The following is a 23,824-nucleotide window of genomic DNA, read 5'->3' as shown; positions in this document are numbered from 1 at the left end:
AATGAAGAAAAAAAATTTAGCAACCATCTGTGAATGTCTTGTTTATAAACAAATGGAAACAGCTGACTGGAATGTGCTTAAAAGCAGCCTAAAATGTCATATAAAAATTCAATATGAAATTAAAATTGATCAACTGCGTTGTTGGAGTCAAACTGCGCAATATGTGAACAAAAAGAAAAAAGCTGGGGAACTTTTTTTCAATTTAAAAAAAATTAATGTTGCAATCTGCATACAGATCTTGAATGTAAGGGGTGTCCTTTCCTTATGAAAAATAATAGTAATACTTATTACACTAATAAATAGGTCGTTTGAACAGTTAGCATGATAATGTTTGTAGAAATGAGAAAGAGATTAGAAGGACCAGCTCAAATATGGTAGTAAAAATCCATTCAGGGATGAATAAGAGATTTGTAGAATGGAATTGGAATAAGAAAATAGTGAGTACAATAAAGGGAAGCAACCTTAGCAAATGCTAATTTTGCAATAGATGTCATTTATCAATATAGGAATGCCAAAAATATTTTGATAGTTGTTTGCAGTTAATAACTAAGTTTTTTTGGAGTTAAAATTCACAAGCCAGTGCAACTCCCAAGCTGTCACAGAAAAGAGATCAGGTTCAAGATTGGCAGTCTGTTCTAAATAATCAAAAAGTGAACAATTTTTGTTAAGACTTGTGTATATAGTTGCATTATCAGGTGTATATAGTTGTGTTGTCAGCAAATAGAGCCACTTTTGTTGTAAAATTTTCAAGAAGATCATTAATAAAGATAAGAAAAAATGAAAAAAAAATAAAAAGTTTCACTTAAATTTGTTTTGTCAATGTATGCGTATTCATAAAGTATGTGGACTCATTTCATATAAAGCCTGAAACTTAATGTTTTTATTACTGTTACATCATTGCTTTGAATTGTAAACAACAAATTTATGCAAAATACTATAGAAGTTTGTTACTAAACATTAAATTTTTTAAGAGGTTTGATAACATAATAGTTTCTTAATTTTTATGTACATTTCAATAGCTTGGTGGATTTTTTTAATGTATTGCATTTAAAAGTGATAAATACAAGATTACAATGTTAACCAAAAATTGGACAGGGTAGATACTTATTTATAAGTGTTCCAAATTTCATCTATCAAGCATGCAAAAACTTTAAATCAATTCCAATTCAGTTGCAAAGTTTTAACCAATATTTTTTCTGCATATTCTGTATAATTAACACAAAAGAGAAAAAAAACAGGAAATTTTTTTTTTGTATTTAAAAATGAAAGCATTTATAAAAAAAGTTACTATTATCTTAAAGTAAATGAATTTTTATGTTAAAATTATTTGTTTTTTGCAAAACTTGTTATGTCATGTTTATTGCTTAACCACTTAACGAACCTATTAATTTTCAAAAGTGTGTCAAAAACAAATCTATTTTTTTTTTTAATTGATTTTACTGTTTTAACCATGCAAAAAAGGAAAATAATAATAATTAATAAATTTTAATATATTTTAATAATTTATGACCTTCCTAATTGACCTTTGAAAACTTGCTCGACATATGTCGAGCATTGCAATATTGCATAAAATTCTTGCAAAATTCTTGAAAAATTGAAGTGAACCTAGTTGCAAACTTAATTTCCTCTATTTCTAAACAATAAAATATAAAGTTGATTTCAATAAATTTATAAATTTATGATTTTATTACTATCGTATTATCGTATATTTATTACTATCGTATTATCGTATCATTTATTACTATCGTGTATTATCGCACTCGTAATGTTGCCTTGCAACATTACGAGTGCGAGAAATACACGAATCTCCCTTGCATTGGTATTAGGAAAATCTCTATCGCCTTTCTGCAATGCATACCGATTTGTTTCAGTGACAATAATATTGATTAGTTCATCGTCAAAATATAAATTCAAAAAGTCTAATGCATTTCCATCAGCAGGAATATTTTGGTTGCCGAAAACAAATGGAAACCTAGGATGAGGTATCGTTGGTTGAGGTTCAATTTGCCATGCACGCACGTCTGCAAGCGTAGGCTCATCTTCAGAATCATCGTCTGAGAAACCTTCACTGTCACTGGAATCACTCCTCTCATCGTCAGACGAACTAACATGAACTGAGTCGGTATCGCCCAATAAACTTCCTTCGTCACTGTCGGAATCCATCATATTTATAAGTAACACAAAAAATGGGCACAAATAATTCAACAATGCAGGTTACGCAACAGATAATTCATGCAAAATTATCAATCACTTAAAAAAAAGTCACGAAACAATGCAATGCACTTCCAACCGCCCATGTGTAAACACTGGTGCGTGGCAGTCATAAAAAGAAGAGTTTATCGTACAGGAAGCGCATCAGATATCATAATAACCAATCAGAAGCTTTGCTCGACATATAGCGAGCTAGCTCTCAAAGTATACCAATTTTTGGTAATGCTCGACATATCTCGAGCAAATTTTTTTTGGCTAAAAAAGTTTGCTCGACATATGTCGAGCAAATTCGTTAAGTGGTTAAAACAGTTGTTTCATATCATAATATTTGTAATACTAAAAAATTTTTTTTTCCTTTATGTATAACATTTTTATTTGACATTTTAATTTAAATATATTTTATAAATGCAATATTATTTATTTAATGGTTATAAAATATAATTCATTATTAATTTTATTTATTAATATAATAACAATAATAATAATAATAATAATAATAATAATAATAATAATAATAATATATATATATCTTTTATTTACTAATATAGAGATCATTCAACGTAGAGCAACAGTTACTTCAGATCACATTCCTAATATGAAGTTTAGTAGCTTGGAAAGCGCTATTGATAGAACTCCTAATGTTTCCATTGTGAAAACAAACAGCAATGCTAAAAAAATCAGTAGTTTTCAACCTCATGTTGAATATGATGTTCGTGCAAAAATAAATGATTACTATAAAAATGCTACATTCATACCTGGTTTTCTGATGGAACGAGATTATATAGTATTGGAAAGTCTTATTGAGGAGGAGGTTGATCTTTTGTGGAAAGTTGTTTGGGAAAACAATGTTAACCAAATTGTTATGGTAAATTGTTTTCTTTATAAATAATTTATAGTTTAGATTTGTATAAATATGAAAATTGATGTTTAATAATTTTAATTTAGTTTAATTCTTTACTTTAATTTAATATTAGATGTAAAATAAATTACAGAGATATATAGTAATATTTGACAGTAACATACATTATATCACAGTGATATACAACATTTTTACAGTGGTAGAAAAATAGAATTATAATATAAAAGTATAAACCTTTTCACTGTGGTACAAAAGTCTCCAAAAAAGTGTTTATTATTAAAATATTTTTAAAACATAAAATTATTATTTTATATGATTTTTACTGGTCATACCAATCAAAGTACATTGGTTAAGTATTTATGCTTAATAACTGAAAGTAAAAAATATAAAATTTTCAAATTGTGTCATAAATCTAAAAAATTAATATTTTTCAATTTTTCCATAAATCTAAAATATTTTTTTTTTCAAATTTTCAAATGACAAAAAATTTTAACTTTTATATCTAGAAGGTTTTATTTAATAAGTTGATTAATAATTATATATAGTACAATTCGTATTGTTTCAAAAACAGTTTTTCCTGAAACAATGCGGATAATACTCTTACATAATAAGGATTTTGTTGGAGTGCCACAACATAAAACTTGGCAGTCTTTTGGGTTTACAGTGTATCATATGTCTTAAGACTATTAAACCTGTAGAAGGTTGAGTCCAATTAGCTTAAGCAGAAATGCTTATTTTATAGTGTTGTGCACTTGTAATGTAATCCATTTATTTAACCATAATATATTATATATAACCATAATATATTATAAACTCACATAAATAAGGTTAGGTGTCACTTATATAGTAAAAACTAGTCAATGGAGTGACACCTAAAAAAACACACAAAAAAACAAACAAAAACGAATAAAATAAAAAAACTATAAATAAAACATAGAAAGAGTTTAAAATAAAATAAAGAGTGGAAAAAAAAAAAAGGAAATAAAATAAAGCACTAATAAATATAGTTAATACTAATAACTGCAATAATAACGATGTTATATTAATAGTAATAATATGAATAAAAAAACATTACAAACAGTAACTATAACATGATAACTTCACTGAAAATTATAACTAATGATAAAAACAATGATAAAAATTATAGTAAAGTTTTTAACTATGACAGAAATTAATAAAATAAACATAGTATTAGCAAAAATTAGGACAATAACCATAAAACTATTACTACAATGGAATCACTATCTATATAAATAATATTAATAAGATTTATAAAACAAAGGTAAGTTAATGATAATAGTAATATTAGTAGAGTTAAAAAAGACAGTATAAAACAAAAGTAATAATAGTTTTATAAATACAGTAATATGAAAAAAGCAATAATAATAAAAGATAAAATTAATATTCATTAAATACATACTCAAATAAAAACTTCTTAATTTGGTTTCGATTGAGATGAAGAATGTTGGTTATAAAGGAGTATTTAGTTAAAATCTTTTTTTTTATAAATGGTATTATTTGGTTCCAGTGAGAAATACATTGACGTTTTATAGAGAGCTTGCCATATTTGTACGGTAGTGGTGTAGTGATAAAGCGCTCGCTTCATAAGCAAGAGGTTCAGAGTTCGATCCCCACCACGTCCCTGGTAGTACCGCGCTCAACTCATTACTCCGCGCAGCGGTCTTGTTTGTCAAGGTTCGTGTTTCGGAGTTATAGAGTTGAGAGAGTGTTATATTCACTATTAAGTAGCCTCCTCATCTGTACTGGCCTTCTTGGCCTTGAGGAGGTAAATAACAAAAAAAAAACAAAAAATTTTTTTTTGATAGTGTTCAAAAATGAAGTGTGCAAGTTAAAATTTTCAGTATTTCAAGTGTTATATTTGTTTTCATAAAAAAATTATTGAACAAATTTGTTAGTTTATTTCAAAGAAAATCAAACACAAAGAGACAATTATAAAGCTTTACAAGATCTAGAAATTTTAGAATTTTTAATTTAGAAAACGTATTTTCGATATTAGACCGTAAAGAAGAAAGTGTCATAACTCTTAAGGAAGTGCGTTATAAACTGTTTATATGATTTAATAGAAAACTACCTTTTTGACCCCAAACAGTGCAACAATAACTTAGATGTGAGGAGAACAAGGAATAGTAAACTGATATAAGAATATGTTGGGGAGCATGGTGTCATATTAATGACAACATGCTATCAGCTTGTGAGAGTTTTTTATTTAATTGAATTAGTTGATAGTACCCTGATAGACTTTTGTCAGAAAATACCATATTTAGGTATTTTCTGGCAAAAGTCTATCAGGGTACTGTTAATTCTAATTTTCACATTATCATTATCAATCTTTTTTTTTCGGAGGGTGAAAAATAATAAATTCAGTTTTATAGAGAAATATAGTTACTATTTAACCAATGACACAAATGATGGAAATCTGAATTAACTTTTTTACAAAGCTGTGTGAGTGATTTATTTATGCATAGAAGATTAGCGTTGTCAGCGAAATGATGAACAATTAAATTATTTGAAGAGTGAGGCAGATTGTTAATATATATTAAAAACAGTAAAGGCCCTAAAACTGAACCCTGTGCGACACCATACTTAATTGCATTACTCGTAGATTAAAACCCACTAATCAAGACAAACTGAGTACGATTTTTTATATAGGATGAAAACCAATCATTAGCAATATCCTGTAAATCACAGCGATCAAATTTTTCAATTAAAATCTTGTGGTCAACTGTATCAAATGCTTTTTGGAGATCAATAAAGACGCCACAAGCAAAAGAACCACTATCAATTGCACCACAAATCATTTCAATAATGCTAATAAGTGCATGGGAAGTAGAGTGTTTTAAATGAAATCCAAACTGACAGCCGTAGAGACACTTAGAATTATCAAGAAAGTAATAGATACGAGAATACATTATTTTTTCAAGAATTTTGCTGATATTGGATAATAATGATATTGGTCTATAGTTATTGCAGTCAAGTTTTGAGTCTTTTATGGATTGGTTTAACAGATGCAGTTTTTAAAATATTAGGGAATATACAAGTAGCGAATGAGAGATTAAATAGTTAGGGAAGTACTGAAGAAATATCATTAGCTAGAAGTTTTAGAATAACTGATATTATTTCATTTTTTTAGTAGGTTTAATCAAAAGAGATTCAGGGTTTGATGTTTTTAAATACTTATGAAAGTCAGTATAGGATGAATGAATATTTTTTTGCAGTTCTTCAGGAATTGAAATAAAAATGGAGTTAACAATTTCCGAGATTTTACCTGGATCATTTATAATGGTGTTGATTGAAAATATACAAGATGGATATGAGATATCATCCTAACGTATATTCAAAAGAGTTCAAATACCCTTCCACGTAGCTCTCAAACTATTGCTATTGGTAGTAAAGTAGTGAGAAAAGGGTTTTTTTTGCTTTTTTGAAATGTTACAAGTAAATTTCTATAGGTTTTTTAAGTTTTTTCAAGGATTAGTTTGTCATGAAGATTTTTTGTTTTGAGGAACTTCTTAAATATATTGTTTCTTTTCTTATTGAGGTTAAAATTGCTGAAGTAATCCATGGTTTAAGGCTCTGAGTTAAGCCACAATTACTAAGTTTTTTTAGCGGTGCGTGTGTGCCTAAAAGCAAGTTAAAGCAAGTGAAGAAATCTTCATATGATTTATTTGTATTACCATTGGAAATTTGTATTACTTTCTCCCAGTTGATTTTCCAGTAATCATTCCTGAATTCTTCTCTGTATAATTTTTTGAAGTTTTGAAGAAGAATATTGCTTTCGTTATGTATATATATATATATATATATATATATATATATATATATACCCATGGGTATATATATATATATATATATATATATATATATATATATATATATATATGTATATATATATATATATATATATATATATATATATATATATATATATATATATACCCATGGGTATATATATATATATATATATATACCCATGGGTATATATATATATATATATATATATATATATATATATATATATATATATATATATATATTATGTGTTATATATATATATAAAAGTTATGTGTATATATATATATATATATATATATATACACATAACTTTTAAATGTTTTAACTACTTTAAAAGCTATTTTTTATTAGTTTAAGTTCCATCCATTAATTGTCACATGCAGTTTAAAATACTTGAAGTAATTTGATACATCTCTGTCTATTATTTGGAATAACTCCTTGTTTTAAAATGAAACATAAAATTAATAAAAATGCACTAATTGTTTATCAAATTTATATACACCAATCATATATCAATACTTAAATGCACCAACCATATATCAAATATTATTTTTCCAACATCAATGGCTATTTCCAAGTAAATAAATTCTCAATTCTCTCATGCTAATAAAAAAACATCCTGAAAAAAAAAAGATATAGACAAAGTTTATTTATTTGTAATGTGTTCTGTTTATTGTTTTTTAATACTATTTAATTATTATCACAGTATCTATTTTAATATTTTAATAATTTAATTTGAAAAAGTAGAAAGTAAATGATACATTTCACTTTTTTTTTGTACACACAATGCCTCCGAGAGTTATACATATAGGTATACATAGTTATACCCAAATCTTGAGTTAAAATTCTCTAAATAGTGTGTTTACTTGTATTTAGTTCCTCAGCCAACATTCTCGTAGTAAAATTTGCATCGATACCAATGATTTCACTGACTTTTTCCACCAATTCAGCATGATTACTAGCTTCTGGACGACCTGGCTTCAGATCGTCATTTAAATCCTCACGACTATTTTTAAATCAAATAAGTGTAAACTTGAGTACGACTCATACAATCATCACCATAAACTTTTTTCATCAATTTGTATGTCTCAGCAAATTTTTTTTCAAGTTTAACACAAAATTTTATATTTGCTCTTTGTTCCATTTTCGTTTTGTAACATTAGGACGTGTTTTTCTTTTATTTAAATGGCTGTAACTTTCACATCTGTCATCCGATTTACATGAATGTAGGTGCGTTTGAAAGAGGATGAATGTATCTTTTTCATGCTGCAAATTATCAATGGATGGCGCTGCATGTTATATGATTTAAATATGAAGTTCGGTTATTTTTGGGGCACACCGTGTATATATATATATATATATATATATATATATATATATATATAACCAAGTGTATATATATATATATATATATATATATATATATATATATATATAAATATATATATATATATATATTATGTATACCCATTGGTATATATATATATATATATATATGTATATATATATATATATATATATACACACATATATATATTACGTATACCCATGGATATATATATATATATATATATATATATATATATATATATATATATATATATATATATATATATACACATATATATATAGAACTATTATATGTTGTCAGAAAGTATTTTGTATTTAGTTGACAAAAAGTAAAAATTAAAATGCACGACCTGAATTTTTTTTTTATTAATTGATAGACTGCCTGCCCCAACCAAACCCTCAGTCGATGTAGCAGCACTCCATTGTGAGTCAGGCTAAAAGATAGTAGATGTAGCACCACTCCGTTGCGAGTCAGGCTATTTGTCAGTTAATATAGCAGCACTCCGTTGCGAGTTAGGCTATTTGTCAGTTGATGTAGCAGCACATTGTTGCAAGTCAGGCTATAAGATAGTCGATGTAGCAACACTCCGCGCATGATTTACAGTAAAAAAAATAAAAATAAAAACATTTTATTAAAAAAAATAAAAATAAAAACATTTTATTAAAAAAATAAAAACATTGTTTATATTGTTAAAAACATTCAGAATGTTTTAAAAATATTCTGGTCAATTAAACTTGCGTTTTTGCGGTTTTTTTAAAAAACGATTAATTTGTAATTAAATTAATGGTTTTTACTTTCTGACAACACGCAAATGTTGGACGAAAGTCAAAAGTAATTAAAAGTGACGTATTTGTTGGCATAAGAATCATTTTTTTCCTTACGTACTCCCAAATGCAACAAACTATAGAACTATATATATATATATATTATGTATACCCATGGATGTATATATATATATATACATCCATGGGTATACATAATATCAATAATATCATTGGTATACATCCATATATATATATATATATATATATATATATATATATATATATATATATATATATATATATATATATATATATATATATACATATATATATATTATGTATACCCATGGATATATATATATATATCTTATGTATACCCATGGAAATATATATTAAAATTTAATAAAAAAGAATTCTTTAAATTATAATGTAAATATTAAAATAAATTTATTGAAACTGTATAAACAAACTGTATAATATAACAAGCTGTTATATTGATTATTATAGCTATACTTTTTTTTTTTTTAATTGTTAAAAATGTTAAACTTTTTTTGATTGCCATGATTGAAGGTCATCCATGATACTGATCAAATGAATCAATGTTTTTTTTTGGGTGTAAAATAGATTTTTTTCTCTTTCTTTGGGTGTAAAATAGATGCCCTGGTTGCTTAAATTAATTAAATTTTATAATTAATCATCCTTTTAAATTTTTTAATCAAAGTTCTGAATTATGCTGCCTAAACCATTCTTTTATGCCTATTTTTATTTATTCTGTTTCTCAAAAAAAGTTTATAAATTGATAGATAAAGTTTAAATTGTCTCAATAAAATTAATCTTTATATTTTTATTATTATTTTGTTTTATTATTATTATTTGTACTAAAAATCTTAGTGACTTTAAAATTTTATAATTTTTTGAGGTTTTAAATATAAGAAACAATTTTTGTTTCTAATTATTTAAAACACAATAAATTTAATTTTTAACAATTTTCATTATTTTAAACTATTATTAAATGTCTTATTACTTTGATTGTTTTTTAATTACTAAAATTGTTGGTTTTAATTTGATTATCATTTCATATTACTAATATCTATATGATTTTTGTGGCTTTAAAATGTATTTTTTATTTCTTTTTAGAATTCAACTATTTTTTGAAGATGTCATTTTATATTTATTTTATGAAACATGTATGTAAATATATAAATAAATTAATATATACATCAGCATCAGGTTAACAAAAAAAATTTGACACAAAGGAGTTACCATAAAACATAGAAATGAGTTCGGCAATTTTTTGCTGACCTCAAACACTTTTAGGTCTGCAATGCTGACCCTAATTCTGAGGGCTGATATATATATATATATATATATATATATATATATATATATATATATATATATATATATATATATATATATATATATACATATCTATATATAATATATATACATATATATATATATATATACATATATATATATATATACATATATATATATACATATATACATATATACATATATGCATATATACATATATGTACATATATATAAATTTATATATATATATATTTATATATATATATATATATATATATATATATATATATATATATATATATATATATATATATATATATATATGTATGTATGTATGTATAAATTATTTAAATTAATTTATTTATTTTGAAAAATTTTTTAGATTGGACGTTTTGAAGAAAAAAAAAATTGCCTTTGCAAACAATATTTTCCGTCCGAAGATGTACCCATGGTTTTCAATATGTACAATGTGTCTGTTATTAAAGTTCAAAGTTATGCTAATATGATTTCTAGGACTATTTCTTTGGAATGCGGAGGTGTGAAGCGAGTTGTTTATCATTATCAATTTTTAAGTTGGAAATCTGATCAAGGGAAACCATCTCATTCATCCCTATTTATTCAATTTGTTTTATCAATAATTAAGGAAGAAATTCAGAACATAGCACCAATTGTAAGTAATTTGAAAACAGCATATGTAATTATTTATATTGACTAGAGTGTTTGTTTTTAAAATATATAATAATTTAGTATAACTAAAATATAATTTTAATATATAGTATTTAATAATTAGCAATAATTTTTTAATGAACTAAATATAGTAATTTTATAATATGGGTGAGTCTAAACGGGTATAAAAACTTTTCAAAAACAAATCATTATGAAAGATGTTGAAGTAGACATCTTGTTTTCCCAAACATTGCCAAACACAAAGTATATAACATCATGGTTGAAAACACTTCATAAAAAGTATGAGTCATAAAAAAGTCATAAAAGTTATGAATTTGTTGAGTTCTGTAACATGTCTTTTCAGTTTGAAAAAGAAAATTAATTTTTGTCATTACTGTAATACAAAATGTTCCAACAGCATTTGAACACTTTATCTAACCACAAATTTTGGATTATTGTGTTAATTTATGGAAAAATTATTTATTAAGTTAACAAGACCTAAAATAATGCACATTTGGTTGGTTTTAATAAGATAATTTTACTTGACTGAATGTCAACATTCTTAGTGATTGTTATTATTAGATTATTTATAAATGAAAAAAACTATATTTGAGTATAAAAATTTAAACTTTATCTTTTATTTTATTTGAATTTAAATTTTTTTTTCTTAAATTATAGATTAAAAATCTTGAAGTTTCTAAAATGATAATTTATTAATTAAAATAATGATAAATTTTGAGTATAAAATATTTGAACAGAGCTAAATGTTTTCTCTCTTAATTATTCAAAATGTGAGTAAAATTTAAGTGCAGATTTTTGCAATATTTTAAACAAAATAAGCTCATATTTTTGTTTAAAAGGGTTTTTTTTGGGTTAAATACATGACTTGAGTAAAAAACCTTTTCGGATTGAAAAATAATTCAATTGGTTTTTTGTCACATATACATTGGTAAAAACTAGGGTATGTCACTGAACTTAAAAATTAAAGGCTTAAAGAATAAAAAAGTTTAATTATGAAATTAGGTTATAGGGCAAGGTTTTTATAGAAATCTTATAATAAAATGTAAGTTTGCTATTTCTTTGTAAAAAAAAAAAGGTTAAATCAACTTATAACTCAGTGATTAACTTAATCACTGGAACTCTTAATCTTAACTTAATCACTGAAACTCTTTAAATGTTCAAACAGCTTGTTATCTTTTTTATATATTATTTTTATAAATATTTTAAACATCAATGCAACAATTATTGCAATGCAGGTAAAAGGTTATTTTTCATCATGGTTATCAGATTAAATTAAAAAGTAAGTCCTTAAGTATGATATCCCAGCAAGAATATTCAACCTCCTTGTAAATTGGTCATTATACAAAACAAAACAAAAAAAATCATCACCAAATTTAATGAATAAAATAATAAAATAAAAAAAAAGATGAGAAATAGAGTGCACAATTTAGTGTTCGCATGTTTAACTGGGTATACATGGATTAAAGTTAAGAATTGTTTTTTAAGAGTTAACTATTTCAAGGCAGCGCAAAAAATTAATATCAAAGTTAAGTTAAAAAAATTCAGATCGAAATTTTCACTAAATACAAAATGTTTTCTAAATTTTGTCTAAAAATGTAAACTCTATGAAAAATTCAAAAGGATTTAGATTTGTTTTATATACTTTCCAACCAACACCACTGGTTAAGTTGTGAAGTTATCTTTTAACTTTTAAACGTTTTAACTACTTTAAAAGCTATTTTTTATTAGTTTAAGCTCCATCCATTCCATCCATTCCATCCATTAATTGTCAGATGCAGTTTAAAATACTTGAAGTAATTTGATACATCTCTGTCTATTGTTTGGAATAACTCCTTATTTTAAAATGAAACATAAAATTAATAAAAATGCACTAATTGTTTATCAAATTTATATACACCAATCATATATCAATACTTAAATGCACCAACCATATATCAAATATTATTTTTCCAACATCAATGGCTATTTCCAAGTAAATAAATTCTCAATTCTCTCATGCTAATAAAAAAACATCCTGAAAAAAAAAAGATATAGACAAAGTTTATTTATTTGTAATGTGTTCTGTTTATTGTTTTTTAATACTATTTAATTATTATCACAGTATCTATTTTAATATTTTAATAATCTAATGTGAAAAAGTAGAAAGTAAATGATACATTTCACTTTTTTTTTTGTACACACAATGCCTCCGAGAGTTATACATATAGGTATACATAGTTATACAAATAAATAAAAATAAATAATTTTAAATATATTTAAGCCTCTTAGAGTTATGGTTCTTATACACAATGTCACTTAGTTAAGAACATCATTAAAAAAAATCACTTCAAACATTCTCGTTACAGAAAAAACTGGTTGATTTTAACTTTTTGTTTTATTAACCAAATTATTTTAAATTATTATAATTTCTTAAATTAATTAATTTAATATTGGGTGATTTTAACCAATCGTGACTGAGTGGTTCAAAAAAAATAACCACTTTTATGTTTTATTTTAATTTTATGTTTTTTTTTTGTTTGGCATGGTTATGAGCAGGCTTGGCCAGGAAAGCCTGAGATTACAAGTCTTTATATGACCACGCAAATAATATTTTGTTTTGATGATTTAACCATGGTTTTTAACAAATGCGCTGAAAAAATTGGTTTTTAATTACTTTGAAAATAAATAACTTTGATGCATCTTTACATTTTTATATTAGCAAAATGCTTTTAAATAAAGTAAATGATTTTAATTAAAGTATAATTGAAAGTTGTATAATTTTTTATATTATTTAATATTAAGATTTTTTTATAAGTAAAAATAAAAAAAACTAAAAATTTAAATAAAAATTTTTTTTTTATAAGCGACAACTATAAACAGCGAAGGTCCTCTTAATAAACTTGTTTATTAAGAGGACCTTCGCTGAGTGTTTATTAAACTATTGTCAGTTGTAAGTTGTTACTTTGTTTAAAAAGGGTTTTGCAAAATATTATACTATAAAAACATTAGTAATATAAACGATTTAAAGTTATTTATTCCAAATGTAATTTAGATAATTTTATCGTTATAGTTTATTATTTATTTAAGTTTTAATTTTATTTTTGTTATTTTAGTTTTAGTTAAGTTATTTTTATTTTGTTTTTCGTTATTTTTTTATGAAGATTTATTTGCTTCTTTTACAATAAGTTTTTTTTTAAGTTTCTTTATAGTTAAATTAATATTTTTTTAGCGCGTTTTTAATGCATATACAAATTTTCAAAACATATTAACAGCCATGGTCAAGTTAAGTAAAATCCAATAGTGTTTGTGTGGTCATATTATGACGTGAAATTGCACGCCTTTCTGGCCAAGCCTGGTTATAAGCCATTAAAAAAGCCTTATTAGGTTTTAAAAAACAACAGCAGATAACTGTTGTTGTGCTTTCTTAAAAATATCATTGCAAATATTTTGAAAGCCTTTGCAATGTTTTTGGATATTCTAAAATACAAGTTTCTGCTTGTTTTTTTTTTTGTTTTTTTATGAGAACGAAGTTGAAGGTTGTAGCAAGAGCAGCTTGGTTGTAGGTTATAACAAGATACAATAAGGTTGTAGCAAGACCAACGCTGGTTCTTTGCAATCATTTTCTATTTAATAATATAAGATTTTTGACCAGTTTTCTATGCCTTCTGCAAAGAACAAAGGATTCAGTTAGTCAAAGGATTTAGTACATCAAAGAAGAAATGTGAAGATCTGATTAAAAAATCAAGAGCTTTGATGTATAGATTATCTAGTTGTTCACATGATTTTACTTCTATTTAGTTTTTGTTGTCTCAAGGAATATTGAAGGCGTGTCAATATGAGATGTTTTGCTTCTACATAAAGAATATCTTAAAAAAGTCTGTTGAATAGGGCTTGTAAATTTACCAACTTTTTCATTTACCAGTAATTTGGTAAATGAAAATTGAAATACCGGTATATTGGTAAATACTAGTAAATATATAATTATCTATAAATTAAAAAATAAATGAGTTATCCAATGTCTTGTCTTCTAACTGAGATCTAATTTTATTACAAATTATTTATTGTTAAGTTTTATTGTTTTTTTAATGCTTCTTTCTTAATTTTTTTTTTTTTTTTTTTTTTTAATAAGCAGATGAAGTTTTTCCTTCATAGAAAAATCAGCATTTGGTTCAAAAGTTGTAATTTACATCTGAATCCGATTTATCATTTATGTGTCTCAGACTGCTATCCTCAGATTCCGTATGTGTGCAAGATGCTTTCTACAAGATAATGTCAACAATATTTTGAAAAAAATTGTGGCTTTACTGCTGATATTAAAAATACCATAATTGTCTTTAACAGAAAAAACCACATTAGGGTCTGTTATATAGTGTAAAATGTCTGAAAACATTGTTCTTTTTTTAATACAACTTATTAATTATTTTTTAGTGCAATGTTTAAAAAGTGTTTTAGTTAATTAGTTCATCTAGTATGAAATTTAATGTTAGATTGGCTAAATATAATTTAAAAATAAAGAAGATTAGAGAAAGTTCTTTTCCGACAGTTTTTTGAATGTATTTTTAGCAGTAGTTTATCATTCTTAGTTGATCTTCATTGTTCTTGGTTGGTCTTCATCATTCTTGGTTGGTCTTCATCATTCTTGGTTGGTGATTTTCTGAAAACTCTTATGACTTTTCGAATTTGTAATTAAAGAATTTACTTCTGAATTTTGTAGAACAGGATTGGAGTCTCTGTTGCTTCATGGTCTAATTCAAAGTTTTCAAGTTCAATTTCTGAATAATCAGAATCAATATGTTATTACATTAGCATCATATTGATTAACATCTTGTACATCTGTTGCGCTAATATTATTAAGTGCTTTTATTATTGCCAATTGTAGGTCATGTGCGATACATAACTGATGGTTTTTATTAACTAACTTAACTGTTCTCTTATTAACAGCAGCTCTGTCTGATGTTATGCAGACGATATTTGACAAAACTTAAACTCTTTTAGCTCCTTTTCAATTTAGCTTATTCTGTAAAATCACATTTACAACTACTTTCCTTATTTTATTGACATAATCCATTACTTTTTTTTAATGATTTTGGGCACTTTTGGTATCTCTATGTAGCCTTTTGCTTTCAATAGCACCTTTAAATCTTCAAATGTGTAATTTATTAATTTAGTGCTCTTCTATATTTCTTTTTAATACATTAATTTTAATTTAAAAGATATACAGCACGGACTTACACATTACACCTATACACCCTTATGCACATATAGCCTTTTTACATCTTTTGCATGCTTTTTGTTCTTTTATATGATAAACTATCTTCGTTTGAACTCATTCTTATTTAGGTTATATTTTATTGTGATTTGGAAAATAGTCGTGCTCGATGACCATTACACTAACCCTTACGGGCTAGGCCCAATATTATTTATAAACTTTGGCATATATATAATTCTGACATATATAAAATTCGCCGAATGGTCACACACGAGCAGTGAATAAAACATGTAGGCTTTTAATGTTGGCTCTTTTGATAGCTATGTTAGCCACTTGTACTTCCACCTGCTGTTTTAATTCTTTTTCTATTTGATGTTTCTCATTTCTATACGATGATAGTAATTCCAAATTGAACTTTCGTCAGTTAAAAGGTATTGTAGATCTTTAAAATGAAATTAAAAAAAATTTTTTTTTTCAATTTTAAAAAATGTCAGCAATTTTATAAGTTGATTTTGCAAAACAAGCCAACTATATCATTTAAAATGTTTTTAATTAAAGTCATTAAGTTTACTAACGCGTTAAGTTCAAACAGAAGAATGTTTTACATTTTTAAAATTTATAATGTAAAAAGATTTAAAGATATATATTGACAAGAAATTGTATATAAATAATTTATTTAACTTTAATAGCACTTCTTTATTATATAAAAATAACGAATTAAGAATTTAAGTAATCTTTACATATCAAAAAACCTGATTTACTAAATTAAAAAATTTGAACCAAATTAAAGTATTTACCAGTTGTTGATATTGTTGATATGACCTTAGAAATGTTAATTTCTTAGTTAAGCTCTGTATTAAGCTGATGTCATTAAATGGAGTATCACTAAAGTTTAAGCTGTTTATCTAAGCTTTTGCATGACTATTCAGACAAAGAAGCACTAAACAGACAACGTTTTCACATTTGGTAAGGTTAAACTAGTTGCAAAAACGAGAAATTTTTTCAGATTTTTATTTGATGGTATCAGAGGTGGAAAAAGTAACAAAGTTTTGTAATTAAGTAAAAGTACTGTTATATAAGTACAAAGCCAAGTACAAGTAAACATTACTATTCAAAAAGTTTATTTAAGTAAAAGTAAAAAGTAGCTGATTAAAAATGTACTTTTAAAATGGCTGCTTATAAAATGGCTGCTTAAAAAGTGTTACTTTTTAAGTAGCCATTTTAATGTAACAGAGCTGTCTAATAACAAAACATAAACAACGAGGTCTATTCTTTTCCATATATCTTTACAGTTATTATATTTTACTGATATTTTTAAGTATGTGTTTAGTAAAGCAAATAATATAATACTAAAATATGTTATTATTTAATACTCATTTTATCAGTTTTTTTCTTCATTTGTGCAAAATTTTCAGAACCATATAGAATTGGCATATTTATCATTACATTTTGAGAAGAGATGTGAGCTATGCGTATATGAAAAAAATGCATGAATAAATTATTTTTTTAAATACAAGGAGCGTCTAAAAGGAATATCCTCAAAATAAAACCAATAATTGTGTAACTAGAACATATAATTAATCAAAAAATTAAACAATATATATATAAAAAATAACAAGTTATTTTTAATGTTTCTTATAAAACTTGAAAAATAACTTGCTATTTTTTATATATATAATATTGTTAATAATAATGTAAATATTTGTACCTAGTAAATTTTTTGTAAAAATTTGTAACTAGTATTTTTTTTTTAATTCTAAAAGAAAGATTTAAAATGGAAGGCATAAGCACTGCATGTTTTTAATTTCTTCAAAACTTAACCTAAAATACTAATGAAAACTATAAGAAAACAAGTTTAAAGAAAAGTTTAAGACTTAAAAAAATGATAACAATAAATAAAAACAAGTTTAAGCACTAATTTTTATCAACTAAAAAAATCATATTTTTTGTGAAATTAAATACCTATACGTTATAATTTTTTTTACTCAGTATATGATTTAAAATGTAGCAAAGTATAATACTTTTAAAAAATACTTAAGTAAAAGTAAAAGTACACATTTTAAAAAATACTTAAAAAGTACAAGATTTACATAAAAAGCTACTCAATTACAATAATGTGGGTAAGTGTAATTCGTTCCTTTCCACCTCTGGATGATATTGTATAATGCAGCTGCTTGTGAAACTCTCAAGAGCATAGTTAGCTTTTTTTTTGAAACAATAGCAATTTGATCTTCTTTCTTTGGTCTAGCAGATATGGTTGGAAAAAGTGTTTTATTGACATGATTGATCATCAGTTTTTAATTTTAACATCCATAATTTTAAATTTGTTAAAGGTTTGGGCAGGTTTACATAATGCTATTTTTTAATTTAAATATGACATTATAGAAGAGCTTAAGCATTACAAATATTTTGCAGAGCAGAATATTTTTGTTGTAGTACTCTTAAGAAAATTACCGTTGTAACCATTTTTCATTTTCCAAGACAAGTTGTATATATTGTAATTTTTTTGTATTAAATAAAACTTTTTTTTATACAATTTTTATATTTCAGAAAAAAATTTGCATATATTTATGCTTTCAGATTGTCCATAGCACATCAAGGAAAGATTTTGCAAATGTATATACATGTGTTGATGCTCAAATGCGCAGTATTGTTGAGCGAAACGATGTCAATGTTCACTCTAATGTGTTAAAAATCCGCAACCAAATCAAATCCTTAGAAGAATTTATTTTTGTTCATGACTGTGTATTAGAGTTCATTCGCGTAAAAAGCTTTGAAGACATCTCTATTGAAAATCTATCCAAATACCTTGATAGCATTAAAAAAGAAAGTAAGTGATTAAAAAGTTATACTAATAAAAAAAATCTAATCAAAGTATTGTAACACACTGTTTCATCAATAAAGTATTTCTGATGGGTCTTTATTGATGTGTAAAATGAAAAAATTTTTTAGTGATTTTCTATTAATTTATATATATATATATATATATATATATATATATATATATATATATATATATATATATAAATTTTTATAAATATAAATATATATATATATATAAAAATTTTAGAATTTGAAAAATCAAACCGTCTAGATTTGAAGCAAATATAATTAAACTTACTCACAAAAAATTTCAGTACCATTGAACCACTCTTTCCTTGCCCTCAAAGCACATGTTTAGAAAAAAAAGGACCCAAAAATGACCAAAAACAGATTACTTTAAGTGTCTTGAGGGCAAGGCTAGCATAAATATTTATAATAAATTTTTTTTAGGGTTTAGATAAATATCTGTACTTTTGATTAAAAAAAGTATGGTTTTTTCCTTTCTTTTTAAAAAACAGTATAATTTACATTTTAAATTGGCTAAAAAACGTTTATTACGTGGTGCGGCGTTGTTTTTATAACTTTTTCAACAATTAAAGTCAAACTTTGTTATTTAGATTTATAATACAGTTTGCAAATATATATATTCAAAGTAAGAATTACTCATTTTATGTATGTTAATTGTTAGTAATATTTTGATCAGAATAAAATAAAATACTCCTTAAGTTATGACTACAATTTATTAATTTGTCTTCAAAAACTACACTTCACATTTTTTTTACTTTTTTGCAAAATCTAGAAATTTTATTGAAAAAAATGTTCTTTATGTGCAGTATCAATGATATTTTGAAAAAATCAAACATGCGACAAAATACCTTACATCATTAGTAAATACGCGGTTATCAAGTGGTCTTTAAAAACAAATCATAAACAATTAAGAAATAAAAAGGTTTTTTCAAATTTACCAAAAAAAAAGGCTATTGGCATAATTTTTAAAAATTTTAAATAAAGACTGTGTATGCCAGTATTGCTGTGGAAGTGAAAGCCAGTCTTTTATTCTTTCTTCAATTAAACCACTAAAACTAAACATAAAGGCAAGAAAACTCATCTACCAAAGGGGCTAAGCTTGGTGGATCTTTCTCAGTACTAGCATTTTTTTCTCCTTTCTGATGTCTTTCTCTTTTTTTATTTTTTTATTTTTAAAGTGTTTAGTTTTAGGTATTTTAAATGAAAGAATTGCAGCTGCAACTTTTTGTTTTTTATGTGAAGGCAAATCCTCACCCAATAGAACTAGTGAAATCATAGTTGAGTCCAATTATCAAGTGTGCTTGTAAAGCGAATCAAGCACAGCATGAACTGCTTTTGGGTTCCAACAAATATTTCTAAATTGATGCATCTGATGGATAGCTTTAATATCTAAGTTGGGGGCCTTTGACACTTTACTTGATTCTAAATACCACTTGGCATAAAAACAGACCACAAATGCCGCGATAAGCTTTATTTTTTTGAACAAAGTTAAGTTGATAAAGCAAAAGCTACATTTTCAGATAGTATATTGCTTTACCAAGTAAACGGGCATGATGGATAGCTCCAATTTTCCTGATTTTACAAACAGAAGGTGATAGATAAGTCACAACTAATTCAGCCAGCTCTCTTCTGTCTTCACGTTTATCTTCTCCTGCTATCCCCTTTCTTTCTATATATACTTTGCAAAAGTTCAAAGTAATCTTCAACAGCTTTTTCACTTATACTATCACTCACCTCCTTCCAGTAAAACTTGCATAGATCACTTGGTAACTAAAATTAGGATGTTCAAATAGGCTCCTAAATTTTTGAAACAATAAGGTTTCTGGTCCTGTAGTCAACTCATTTGTTGTATGTTTTCAAAAATGCACTATTCTTTATTCTGTTATGTGATGACTGCATGCTAGTTTTAAAAGATATGCATTTAAATCATTGGATGTCTTTATGATTGAACCATTTTTGATCCTGGTGTTGCTTAGAGTTGTATCAAAACAAAGACCTCCTACTTTGATTCAAGTTTATATTCCTTTGATAGGTTCATAATACTTGTATATTGATCCTCACCAAATGAGGAAGTTAAATAAGGACCACCTAGTATGTGCATCTCACCCTCAATGTTCACAAGAATTGCCAGCCTGTCAATCTTGAACTTTTTTCCTCCATTAATTTCATAAAGAGTTTTTCCTTAAAAATGTATAACACATGGATAAGGAAAAGCTTCTATTGCATTTTTTACATCCTCTTTTGCTAAGGTTGACGTATTTTCATTTGCCAATTTCATTTTTCTAAAGGCTATTGATTAACTGCAATGTATATCTGTTTGTTCTACACCAGCTTCAGTTAAAATGGCACTTGTCACTTTTTACAAAACATTTTGCGAAACATCACTTAACGTAGCCATTAGGGAAACATTCCCGGCATACACATCTATTGGAATTTCTGCAGTTACTGTACAGTTAGATTGAGATGGTTCTTTTTGGTAATAGTTACTAGGCTCAAAATCAGAATCATAAGATGAGTCAGAACTCAAATCAGAATTGAGTTCAATTTCATAATTAGATTTTGTTGATCGCACGTTCTTTGTTCTATTTTTCTTTCTGTAACTCTCTGCTATCTACAAGCATAAATAATATTAGTTATAACATGTTTAATGAGAAAAATATCACTTAATACTTTTAATTTTTTAGATTTTTACCTTTCTACAAAATTTCTTATCCTCTGGGTCAAGAATAAGCTTTTTTTCTCCTTCCTGATCTTCCTAAAACATCAAGTCTTCGAGCTTATCCTTATCAGATCTTTTTTTGTTGGTCTTGATAATGTTCTTCAAATCTAGCTTGCCTACCCAAAAAACCTTTTTTAAGTAATTCTCAAAGCTTTTCTGATTTGTTAAATCTTTAGGAGAGCCTCTTTTTTCATTTTTTTTTTTAAAATTAGAATACTGTTTACCAAGTTTAATAAGATTTTTAATAGTAGAGTGTCACTAACAACTTCAAATCCTGCTTTTATCCAGGGTTTCTTAACCTTAGCTAAAACACAGTTACAATCCAAATTTTCACATCTTTCAAAATTTCTATGAAGCGAACACGTAACCAAACTGATTTTTTTGGTGGTTTTAGGCAGTATAGATTGCAGGTATGCTAGATATTGTAGAATATCCATGTCTGTTGGAAGTTGAATATTTAAATGCATTCTTATTTTTGTTCATTATTTTTTATTGAGATAATTTAGATCACTCTCTCTCTTAAATATATAATATACATTGATATTGTTCAAGTTTCTTACCAACTAGTACCTGTAACTTTAGATTTAGCTCCTTTAATAAGCAATTTCTCTTTTTATTATATCTTAAATTTTCAAACTTGCACTTTTCGTTTCCTTTATACTTATTTATTGCAAAGTTTAGTATTTATCATTATCATTAATCTAAATAACCAAGAATATATTTGTAAATATTATAAAAGCCAAAAACTGTATTATAAATCTAAATAAAAAAGTTTGAATTTAATTGTTGAAAAAGTTATAAAAACAATGCCGCACCACGTAATAAATTTTTTTAGCCAAATTAAAATGTAAATTATACTGTTTTTTAAAAAGAAAGAAAAAAAAAAAATTCAAATTGTTCAAGAAAAAGTTTTCTTAAACAATTTGAATTTTTTTCTCTGAAACTATCCAGAATTTTCTGGAGTCTTGTAGAAGTTTATTGAAATTAACAAGATTTAGACTATTTAGGCTACCTGATTGAATAATGCTAATAATTATATATGAAACCAGATCAAATAATATAGAAGTACAATGCCAAATACATTTATTATTATTGCCTTTCAGAAATATAATCAAGTATTATCTTCAATCATAATATAATCAAGTATATAATCAATCATAATGTCCTGTAAGAAATATGCTTCCACTTCTGAAATAAAAAAGACAATCTAGATAAAGAACTCGATTTTATGAGTCATAAGAAAAGAAAAAGAATAACTAGAAGTAAACACTCAAAATCAAAATTATTGGTTTATTATCTGTTCTTAAGAGAATATGTCAAAGGGAGATAAGAATGAAAAAAGCAAATAGAGAAAGAAATAACAAGTTTATGATAAAAGAAATTAAATTTTCCACATTTATTAATTCATGTCATACAGACAAAACTTGATCAAGTGCTGAAGATGTAGGTTAAATGTGTAAAACAAATAAAATACAATCTAATTAATGAAGTTTTTGGCATCACAAAAAAAAATGGTGAATGACTCTGTAGTGAAGACAAAAGATTGTATGATCTTCTGATTGAAAGCAAAGAACAGATTGGGTATAGAAATAGAAAGGCTTCTAGTTCAAAAACTATCCATCTATCCAAAAGAAGAAAAATGTCCCTGATGCCTACTTCAACAACAACAGCAATAATGTCAAATTTCTTGATGACATAGTTAGAGTTTTGATTAAATTCATATTTGAATATGACATTGCAAAAAAGCTGAAGTAATATTTTACCACCAACTGCCCTTTCTGGCTTAAATTTGTTCTGCAACACAGGACTTGTGATACTAGCAGTAGAAAGATTACAATTGAAAGTTTACAAATTCCAAATTAAAGTTACAACTTCAAATTTGGGTTTAATCGCAAACTATTGTTTAACCATAACCCTAACCCTGACCTAACCATAACCATAACCCTAACCTAATATTGCAACCTAATATAATAACCATACACATACATTTTTTTGTGGCTAAGTATAAAAGGAACTTTAACCTATAAATAAATCTTTAAAGTAATCTTTCTATTGGTATATA

General features: G+C 25.4%; 1 protein-coding gene across 2 annotated transcripts in view; it reads left to right on the top strand.

Moving 5' to 3' along the window:
* Positions 1 to 23,824, top strand: part of LOC101238158 (receptor-type tyrosine-protein phosphatase eta) — a 112,607-nt gene that overhangs the window by 66,942 nt on the left and 21,841 nt on the right. For both annotated transcript variants that reach the window (XM_065801239.1, XM_065801238.1), the window contains exons 9-11: positions 2,760 to 3,076; positions 10,701 to 10,988; positions 18,774 to 19,023. In XM_065801239.1, the coding sequence (XP_065657311.1) occupies positions 2,760 to 3,076; positions 10,701 to 10,988; positions 18,774 to 19,023 (855 nt within the window). The remainder of the gene's footprint in view (positions 1 to 2,759; positions 3,077 to 10,700; positions 10,989 to 18,773; positions 19,024 to 23,824) is intronic.

This window comes from Hydra vulgaris, chromosome 07, assembly GCF_038396675.1.
Source record: "Hydra vulgaris chromosome 07, alternate assembly HydraT2T_AEP".
NCBI lineage: Eukaryota > Metazoa > Cnidaria > Hydrozoa > Anthoathecata > Hydridae > Hydra > Hydra vulgaris.
Note: the sequence above shows the minus strand (reverse complement) of the source record. Positions and strands in the feature narration are given on the sequence as shown.